The 11,323-nt window shown below is 46.0% G+C and overlaps 1 protein-coding gene across 2 annotated transcripts in view; it reads right to left on the reverse strand.

Annotated features, from left to right (window-relative positions):
- Positions 1-8,071: 8,071 nt before the first annotated feature.
- The window catches only part of LOC115182781 (annexin A5), a 19,177-nt gene continuing 15,925 nt past the window's right edge, over positions 8,072-11,323 (reverse strand). For both annotated transcript variants that reach the window (XM_029744232.1, XM_029744231.1), the window contains exon 13: positions 8,072-8,454. In XM_029744232.1, coding sequence (XP_029600092.1) covers positions 8,392-8,454 — 63 coding nt within the window. In that variant the 3' untranslated portion in view covers positions 8,072-8,391. The remainder of the gene's footprint in view (positions 8,455-11,323) is intronic.

Below are 11,323 nucleotides of genomic sequence, written 5' to 3' on the forward strand. Positions count from 1 at the left end.
GAGATAGAAGCTGTTTATCAGTCTGATGGTCTGGAGATAGAAGCTGTTTATCAGTCTGATGGTCTGGAGATAGAAGCTGTTTATCAGTCTGATGGTCTGGAGATAGAAGCTGTTTAACAGTCTGATGGCCTGGAGATAGAAGCTGTTTATCAGTCTGATGGTCTGGAGATAGAAGCTGTTTATCAGTCTGATGGTCTGGAGATAGAAGCTGTTTATCAGTCTGATGGTCTGGAGATAGAAGCTGTTTAACAGTCTGATGGCCTGGAGATAGAAGCTGTTTAACAGTCTGATGGTCTGGAGATAGAAGCTGTTTATCAGTCTGATGGTCTGGAGATAGAAGCTGTTTATCAGTCTGATGGCCTGGAGATAGAAGCTGTTTATCAGTCTGATGGTCTGGAGATAGAAGCTGTTTAACAGTCTGATGGTCTGGAGATAGAAGCTGTTTATCAGTCTGATGGTCTGGAGATAGAAGCTGTTTATCAGTCTGATGGTCTGGAGATAGAAGCTGTTTATCAGTCTGATGGTCTGGAGATAGAAGCTGTTTAACAGTCTGATGGCCTGGAGATAGAAGCTGTTTTTCAGTCTCTTGCTCCCCGCTTTGATGCACCTGTTCTGACCTCGCCTTCTGGATGGTGGAGGGGTGAACAGACAGTCAATCAATCACATTTATTTATAAAGCCCTTCTTACATCAGCTGATGTCACAAAGTGCTGTACAGAAACCCAGCCTAAAACCCCAAACAGCAAGCAATGCAGGTGTAGAAGCACGGTGGCTAGGAAAAACTCCCTAGAAAGGCCAAAAACCTAGGAAGAAACCTAGAGAGGAACAAGGCTATGAGGGGTGGCCAGTCCTCTTCTGGCTGTGCCGGGTGGATATTATAACAGAACATGGTCAAGATGTTAAAATGTTCATAAATGACCAGCATGGTCAAATAATAATAATCATAGTAGTTGTCGAGGGTGCAACAAGCACGTCCGGTGAACAGGTCAGGGTTCCATAGCCGCAGGCAGAACAGTTGAAACTGGAGCAGCAGCACGGCCAGGTGGACTGGGGACAGCAAGGAGTCATCAAGCCAGGTAGTCCTGAGGCATGGTCCTAGGGCTCAGGTCCTCCGAGAGAGAGAAAGAAAGAGAGAAAGAGAGAGAGAATTAGAGAGAGCATATTTAAATTCACACAGGACACCGGAAAAGACAAGAGAAATACTCCAGATGTGACAGACTGACCCTAGCCCCCCGACACATAAACTACTGCAGCATAAATACTGGAGGCTGAGACAGGAGGGGTCGGGAGACACTGTGGCCCTGTCCGATGGGTGGCTTGAGTGGTTGTTGTCCTTGGTGATCTTTTTGGCCTTCCTGTGACATCAGATGTTGTAGGTGTCCTGGAGGGCAGGTAGTTTGCCCCCTGTGATGCGTTGTGCAGACCTCACCAACCTCTGGAGAGCCCTGCGGTTGTGGGCGGAGCAGTTGCCGTACCAGGCGGTGATACAGCCTGACAGGATGCTCTCAATTGTGCATCTGTAAAAGTTAGTGAGTGTTTTCGGTGACAAGCCATATTTTTTCAGCCTCCTGAGGTTGAAGAGGCGCTGTTGCGCTTTCTTCACTACACTGTCTGTGTAGTGACCATTTCAGTTTGTCGCTGATATGTAAACCGAGGAACTTAAAACTTTCCACCTTCTCTACTACTGTCCCATCAATGTAGATAGGGGGGGCTCCCTTTGCTGTTTCCTGAAGACCACGATCATCTCCTTTGTTTTGTTGACACTGAGTGTGAGGTTGTTTTCCTGACACCACACTCCGAGGGCCCTCACCTCCTCCCTATAGGCCGTCTCGTCGTTGTTGGTAATCAAGCCCACCACTGTAGTGTCGTCTGCAAACTTGATTGAGTTGGAGGCGTGCATGGCCACACAGTCATGGGTGAAGAGGGAGTACAGGAGAGGGCTGAGAACGCACCCTTGTGGGGCCCCAGTGTTGTGGATCAGCGAAGAGGAGATGTTGTTACCTACCCTCACCACTTGGGGGCGGCCCGTCAGGAAGTCCAGGACCCAGTTGCACAGGGAGGGGTCGAGACCCAGGGTCTCGAGCTTAATGACGAGTTTGGAGGGTACTATGGTGTTAAATGCTGAGCTGTAGTCAATTAACAGCATTCTGACATAGGTATTCCTCTTGTCCAGATGGGATAGGTCCAGTGTGCAGTGTGATGGCGATTGTATCGTCTGTGGACCTATTGGGGCGGTAAGCAAATTGAAGTGGGTCTCAGGTGTCAGGTAAGGTAGAGGTGATATGATCCTTGACTAGTCTCTCAAAGCACTTCATGACATAAGTGAGTGCTACGGGGCGATTGTCATTTAACTCAGTTACCTTAGCTTTCTTGGGGACAGGAACAATGGTGGCCCTCTTGAAGCATTTGGGGACAGCTGGTCTGCACATGCTCTGGGGACGCGGCTAAGAATGCCAAGATTGTGCAAAGCTGTCATCAAGGCAAAGGGTGACTATTTGAAGAATCTCAAATATAAAATATATTTTGATTTTGATTTGTTTAACACTTTTTTGGTTACTACATGATTCCATATGTGTTATTTCATAGTTTTTGATGTCTTCACTATTATTCTACAATGTAGAAAATAGTTAAAAAATAAAGAAAAACCCTTGAATGAGTAGGTGAGTCCAAACTGTTGACTGGTACTGTGTATATAAATCATTACCTATTATAAAGGTTGATTTGCTTAATTTTCAACTCATAAGAGGCTTGACCTGACAAAGATCTGTATTTGATTTATTTTACCCGGTTAAGAACAAACTCTTATTTACAATGACGGCCTAGGAACAGTGGGTTAACTGCCTTGTTCAGGGGCAGAACGACAGATTTCTGTCAGCTCAGAGATTCAGAGATTCGATCTAGCTAAATGAGATGGCATGTAAATGGTATGTAAATGAGATGTTAATGAGTAAAGGCTGATTTCATGAAGACAGAGGAGAAGCGGCCTGTGGACATTACATCCCCACAGCAGAAACAGGGATAATATAATATATCCTCGCTGTCACGTTCTTCATCGTCTGATAATGAGAAATCGCTGTCGGAGAAAGTGGACCAATACGCAGAGGGTTGCGGCTCAACATCATATTTATTAAAGACGCTGAACACGGAGAAACAGGAAATGCAGAAAACACGACAGGAGACCGTTTAACAGGCTATACTCACAACAGCAGTGCTAAAGACAACTACCCACAAAATCCCAGGTGAAAAACAAGCATCTAATATATGACTCCCAATCAGGAACAACGACGTACAGCTGTTCCTGATCGGGAGCCACACAAACCACACAGAAATAGACAGACTAGAAAACCATAGAAAACCAACACTAGAACAATTACTCAAACCCCAGACTACATAAACCAAACACCCCTTTAACCTCTCTAGGGTAGGGGGCAGTATTTGCACGGCCGGATAAAAAACGGACCCGATTTAATCTGGTTATTTGTCACGTCCTGACCAGCAGAGGGCGTAATTGAGTTAGTTTTGGTCAGGATGTGGCAGGGGTTTTGTGTGTTAAGCGTTGTGTTGGTGATTGGACTCCCAATTGAAGGCAGGTGTGTTGAGTTGCCTTTGATTGGGAGTCCTATATAGGAGTGTGTGTTTTTCTTTGGGGTTGTGGGTAGTTGTTTTTGCACTGCGTGTTGTGTGCCTGCAAAACTGTTCCTGTCATCGTGAGTAGAGTTTATTGTTTTTCCCTGTGGATGCTTTATTTGTGTTTATTAAAAAAACTATGAGTATCCACATTCCCGCTGCGCCTTGGTCCATTTCTGAAGACAGTTGTTACATTATTACTACTGCCCAGAAACTAGAATATGCATATAATTGTTTGATTTGGATAGAAAACACCCTAGAGTTTCTAAAAACTGTTTGAATGGTGTCTGTGAGTATAACAGAACTCATATAGCAGGCCAAAACCTGAGAAGATTCCTTACATGAAGTGCCCTCTCTGACCATTTCTTGGGCTTCTACACTCTCTTTATTGAAGACTGAGGATCTCTGCTGTAACGTGACACTTCCTACGGCTCCCATAGGCTCTCAGAAGGCGCCAGAACGTTGAATGATGACTTTGCAGCCCATTGCTGAAAAACAGTAGCGCATTTAGTTAGTGGTCGATCTGAGAACAATGAGACTGGTGCGCGCGTGCACGAGAAGAGTCCATTTTAGATTTTTAGTCTGAACGAAAACAGCGTTTCCCGGTCGGAATATTATCGCTTTTTTACGAGAAAAATCGCATAAAAATTGATTTTAAACAGTGTTTGACATGCTTCGAAGTACGGTAATGGAATATTTAGACATTTTTTGTCATGATACGCGCCGGCACGTCACCCTTCAGATAGTGTCTTGAACGCACGAACAAAACAGAGGATATTTGAACATAACTATGGATTATTTTGAACCAAACCAACATTTGTTATTGAAGTAGAAGTCCTGGGACTGCATTCTGACGAAGAACAGCAAAAGGTAATCCAATTTTTCTTATAGTAAATCTGAGTTTGGTGAGTGCCAAACTTGGTGGGTGTCAAAATAGCTAGCCCGTGATGGCAAGCTATCTACTCAGAATATTGCAAAATGTGCTTTTGCCGAAAAGCTATTTTAAAATCGGACATAGCGATTGCATAAAGGAGTTCTGTATCTATAATTCTTAAAATAATTGTTAGGTTTTTTGTGAACGTTTATCGTGAGTAATTTAGTAAATTCACCGGAAGTTTGCTAGTTCTGAACGTCACATGATAATGTAAAAAAGTTGTTTTTTGATATAAATATGAACTTGATTGAACAAAACATGCATGTATTGTACAACATAATGTCCTAGGAGTGTCATCTTATGAAGATCATCAAAGGTTAGTGCTGCATTTAGCTGTGGTTTGGGTTTATGTGACATTATATGCTAGCTTGAAAAATGGGTGTCTGATTATTTCTGGCTGGGTACTCTGCTGACATAATCTAATGTTTTGCTTTCGCTGTAAAGCCTTTTTGAAATCGGACAGTGTGGTTAGATTAACGAGAGTCTTGTCTTTAAAATGCTGTAAAATAGTAATATGTTTGAGAAATTGAAGTAATAGCATTTCTAAGGTATTTGAATATCGCGCCACGGGATTCCACTGGCTGTTGAGTAGGTGGGACGATTTCGTCCCACATACCCTAGAGAGGTTAATATACACACACAACCCCAACCATACAAAACAAATACCCTTCTGCCACGTCCTGACCAAATATTAATACAATTACTCCCTCTGCTGGTCAGGACGTGACAGTACCCCCCCCCCCCCAAAGGTGCACACCCCGAATGCACCTAAACAACAAAAATAAATAAATAAATAAACCCCTAACTAAAGGGAGGGAAGGGAGGGTGGCTGCGGTCAACGACGGCACCTGTGCTACACCCCCCCAACCCACCTATACTGGAGGTGGCTCAGGTTTTGGCCTACTGTCCTCCAGACTGTAGGCAGACTTTCTTGGCTCCGGACCGTAGACAGACTGACTCGGTTCCGGGTCGTAGGCAGACTCATTCAGTTCCGAGCTGTAGGCAGACTCACATAGTTCAAAGTTATATTCAAACTCACTCGGTTCTGGGTCGCGGGCAGACTCACTCGGTTCCGGGTCGCGGGCAGACTCACTCGGTTCCGGATCGCGGGCAGACTCACTCGGTTCCGGACTACATGCAGACTCACTCGGTTCCGGACTACATGTGACTCGGTTCTGCACAGTGGGCCATCTCCCTTGGTTCCGAACTGTAGGCCGTCTCACTCGGTTCCGGGCTTCACACTCTTACCGGATACTCCTGACGGGGTACTGTTGCAGAATACTCTGGACGGGGCACTGTTACCGAATACTCTGGACGAGGCACTGTTACCGAATACTCTGGACGGGGCACTGTCTCCGGATACTCTGGACGGGGCACTGTTACCGAATACTCTGGACGAGGCACTGTTACCGAATACTCTGGACGAGGCACTGTTACCGGATACTCTGGACGAGGCACTGTTTCCGAATACTCTGGACGGGGCACTGTTACCGAATACTCTGGACGGGGCACTGTCTCCGGATACTCTGGACGAGGCACTGTTACCGGATACTCTGGACGGGGAACTGTTGTCGGATACTCTGGACGGTGCACTGTTACCGAATACTCTGGACGGGGCACTGTTACCGAATACTCTGGATGGGGCACTGTCTCCGGATACTCTAGACGGGGCACTGTTTCCGGACTCTCGAGGCTGGACGAGGCACTGGAAGCCTGATGCGTGGGGCTGGTAGAGGAGGTACCAGGCTGAAGACACGCACCCTAGAGCTAGTGCGGGAAGCAGGAACCGGCCGAGAGGAACTAATATTACGCCCTAGAAGCCTGATGCGTGGTGCTGGAACTGCCAGTTTGAGAACACGCACCTCAGGGCTAGTGCGAGGAGCGGGAACAGGCTGAGTAGGACTAGGCTGACACACTGGAAGCTTGATGCGTGGTGCTGGTACTGGACGTGCCAGACTAGAGGTTCGCACTTCCGGGTCAGCACGAGAGGCGGGAACTGGAAAAACTGGGCCATGGAGGCGCACAGGTGGTCTTGATCGCACCTCCTGCACAACCCGTCCTGGCTGGGTGGAACTAGCGGCCCTGTACGAGCGGGGTGCTAGTACAGGGCGAACTGGGCTGTGCAGGGGCCTGATGGTTACCGTGCGTAGAGCGGGAGTAGGGTAGCCTGGTCCTAGGAGGCGTACCGGCGACCAGACGCGCTGCGCAGGCATCCTCCTACCAGGCTGGATGCCCACTCTAGCACGGCATCTATGAGGGGCTGGAATAACTCGCACCGGACTGTGCGAGCGTATGGGCGAGATCGTGCGCACTTCTTCAAACTTCGGCGCCCTCCACTCCATACGATTCTCCATATAAACACGGGTAGCTGGCTTAGGGCTCACCCTTGGCCCAGCCAAACTACCCGTGTGCCCCCCCCCCCCCCAAAAAATGATTGGGGTTGCCTCTCGTGCTTCTCCCTCAGCGCGTTCCTGGCCTCATACCGCTGCCTCTCTGCCTTAGCTTCCTCTATCTCTTCCCGTGGGCGACGGTATTCCCAGCCTGGTGCCAAGGTCCAGCCCCGTCCAGAATTTCCTCCCACGTCCATTTCTCCCGATAGTCCATATAATCCACCTGCTGCTTCTTTCTCCGCTGCTTGGTCTTTTTGTGGTGGGTAGTTCTGTCACGGGTGTCGTTGGGTAGCGATGACCAAAACGCAGCAGGAATGTGGATGCTCATCTTTATCATTTATTAAATAAAGTGAACACGGAAAAACAACAAAACAAAGAACGACAGGCAACAGTTTCGCAGGCTAAATAACTAGCAGTGCAAAAGACAACTACCCACAAAACCCCAGGTGAAAACAAGCTCCTTATATATATATGACTCTCAATCACGAACAACGAAGTACAGCTGTTCCTGATCGAGAGCCACACAGACCAACAAAGAAATATACAAACCAGAAAACCCTAGAATACCAATAACTAGAACATACACCCAAAACCCTGAAACACATAAATAAAACACCCCTCTACAATACACACAACCCCCGGACCACATAAAACAAATACCTCCTGCCACGTCCTGACCAAACTACAATAACAAATACTCCCTCTACTGGTCAGGACTTGACACTCACAGCAGAAACAGAGATAATATAATATAATATAATATAATACATCACCAGAGCAGAAACAGGGACAATATAATATAATTTCAGGGTTGGGGTCAATTCCATTTCAATTGAGAAAGTCAACCAAATTCCAATAAGAAATGTTCCTCATTGAAATGAATTGAAGAGAATTGTAATTCCAGTGGACTTCCTGAACGAACTGGAATTGTTTATCTGTAAGACGTTATTTCAGATGACTGCTTATCATGTGTTGTTATAATCCCAATAAAACCTCAAACTACGGACCACTGAATTAAAGTTAACAGGTCATCTCACTACACAGACAGACAGACAGACAGACAGACAGACAGACAGACACATCTCACTACACAGACAGACAGACACGTCTCACAACAAACCTGCTGTTTCAAATATTTATTATGTCTTCAGTGTTGCCTTACAAACAGTAAAAACATTAAAACAGTCTTTAGTTGTTATATAACTGATATTAAAAACTGACTTCCAGCATTAATATGACTTTAGTGATGTAGATATGAAGCAGAGCAAAGCTTAAAGGATGTCAGCTACAGATACACACAGGGTTAAAGTCTTATCACTCATAACCTATCACGGGGCTGCACCGTGGCCAGCAGAGCCCTCCTATTGGCTTACACAGGACTCAGAGAGTGATTGACCGCTAGAGGGGCCAGTCAGAGCGGATTCAGGGATCGTCGCCACGGTTACGCGTCGTCGCCACCACAGAGCAGGAGGAGGGCCTTACGGTAGTCACCAGAGGTATCGCCCTGAAACACACACATTGAGGCAGACCATTATGTGATGTCCATAGACAAAGAGAGGCTGGGTAGAGGTAGGAGAGGCAGAGACAGGTAGGAGAGAGAGAGAGAGATAGAGAGAGGTAGGAGAGGCAGAGAGAGGTAGGAGAGAGAGAGAGAGGCAGAGAGAGGCAGGAGAGAGAGACAGAGAGAGAGACAGAGAGAGAGAGAGAGAGAGAGTGAGAGAGAGTGAGAGGTAGGAGAGAGAGAGAGAGAGGTAGAGAGAGAGAGAGGCAGAGAGAGGTAGGAGAGAGAGGAGAGATAGAGAGAGGTACAGGTACAGTGAGAGGGAGAGATAAATAGAAATACTGTCTCTGTTTAGAAACTAGATGTTTGGTTTTCCCCAGGCATAATAATGTGATTTCAGTGTTTTAATTTTTTATACATTTACAAGCATCTCTAAAAACCTGTTTTTGCTTTGTCATTATGGGCTATTGTGTGTAGATTGATGAGGGGAAAAAACAATTTAATTCATTTTAGAATAAGGCTGTAACGTAACAAAATGTGGAAAAAGTCAAGGGGTCTGAATACTTTCTGAATGCTCTGTACATAGTCAACGGTAGGCTTCGAGGGGGACTCCTACGGTAGGTACACCTATAGCTCATCTCTTGGCAGTAGTACTGTAGACTACTTTATCACTGACCTCAACCCAGAGTCTCTCAGAGCGTTCACAGTCAGTCCACTGACACCCCTATCAGATCACAGCTAAATCACAGTCTACATGAACAGAGCAATACTCAATCATGAGGCATCAAAGCCAAAGGAACTGAGTGATATTAAGAAATGCTATAGATGGAAGGAAAGTAGTGTGGAAATCTACTAAAAAACAATTAGGCAACAACAAATTCAATCCCTTTTAGACAACTTCATGGAGAAAAGGTTAAACTGTAATAGTGAAGGTGTAAACTTGGCAGTAGAAAACCTAAACAATATATTTGACCTCTCAGCTTCCCTATCAAATCTAAAAATATCAAACAGACAACTTAAAAACATTAACAATGATAAATGGCCTCCCGAGTGGTGCAGCGGCCTAAGGTGCTGCATCTCAGTGCAAGAGGTGTCACTACAGTCCCTGGTTCGAATCCAGGCTGTATCACAACCGGCTGTGATTGGGAGTCCCATAGGGCGGCGCACAATTGGCCCGGGTTTGGCCGGAGTAGTCCATCATCGTAAATAAGAATTTGTTCTTAACTAACTTGCTAACTAGTTAAATAAAGGAAAGATAATTTTCTTTTTTTAAATGGTTTGATGAAGAATGCTAAAACCTAAAGAAATAAATTGAGAAACCTTTCCAAGCAGAATACCTGACCACTGTGACTGACCCAAACTTAAGGAAAGCTTTGACTATGTACAGACTCAGTGAGCATAGCCTTGCTATTGAGAAAGGCCACCATAGGCAGACCTGGCTCTCAAGAGAAGACAGGCTATGTGCAACACTGCCCACAAAATTAGGTGGAAACTGAGCTGCACTTCCTAACCTCCTGACAAATGTATGACCATATTAGAGACACATATTTCCCTCAGATTACACAGATCCACAAAGAATTCGAAAACAAACCCAATCTTGATAAACTCCCATATCTACTGGGTGAAATACCACAGTGTGCCATCACAGCAGCAAGATGTGTGACCTGTTGCCACAAGAAAAGGTCAACCAGTGAAGAACAAACACCATTGTAAATACAACCCATATTTATGTTTATTTAATTTCCCTTTTGTACATCTTTACAACACTGTATATAGACATATGTCATAACGTTGCCCTCTTTGGACACAGCGAGCACCATCCCCCTACCTCTGCACCATCCCCCTCTGTCTCCTACACACAGGCTGCTGTGGTCAGAAGAGGTCGTAAATTCCTATGAGGAGATCCTCTCCTCATGGCCACAGTATCGAGAGAGAGAGAGTTTTCATAGACCACACAAAGGAATTCTTCTACCGAACAGAACATGACAACCGAATAATATTCAGGTTCTGGAGAAGGTATAAAAGATCGGTAAACGATCCAGCTACGAACTGGTCCGTTTGGTACAATTTTGTGAAACTCATGAGAGACAATACGGCCACATTACCATAATCATGTTTATACAATAGCCTCAGCTATGAGACTTACATCTAAATGGTTGTATAAAATGAATGAATAAGGATGAAGCTATTTGTGAAATGACGTGATGCTATGTAATGATGTTAATGTGAGAGAGTTGTATTTCTGTTTAAAGTTTCACTAAGTCCTTGGCACGCTCCCCCAGGGACACAGACAGGACCTGGCACGCCCCCCCAGGGACACAGACAGGACCTGGCACGCCCCCCTGGGACACAGACAGGACCTGGCACGCCTCCCAGGGACACAGACAGGACCTGGCGTCATGAGACAGCCCTTTTTCGAAGTCCTGAATAAAACCCCCACCTTGGTTTTCTATCACCAGACCGAGCTTACCTCAGTTACGGGATGGCTAAAGGTTGGAGACCGAGCTGACCTCAGTTACGAGATGGCTAAAGGTTGGAGACCGAGCTGATCTCAGTTACGAGATGGCTAAAGGTTGGAGACCGAGCTGACCTCAGTTACGGGATGGCTAAAGGTTGGAGACCGAGCTGACCTCAGTTACGGGATGGCTAAAGGTTGGAGACCGAGCTGACCTCAGTTACGGGATGGCTAAAGGTTGGAGACCGAGCTGACCTCAGTTACGGGATGGCTAAAGGTTGGAGACCGAGCTGACCTCAGTTACGGGATGGCTAAAGGTTGGAGACCGAGCTGACCTCGATAACGGGATGGCTAAAGGTTGGAGACCGAGCTGACCTCGATAACGAGACGGCCAAGGTTTGACCATGCATTCCTCTT

This window comes from Salmo trutta, unplaced genomic scaffold (assembly GCF_901001165.1).
Source record: "Salmo trutta unplaced genomic scaffold, fSalTru1.1, whole genome shotgun sequence".
NCBI lineage: Eukaryota > Metazoa > Chordata > Actinopteri > Salmoniformes > Salmonidae > Salmo > Salmo trutta.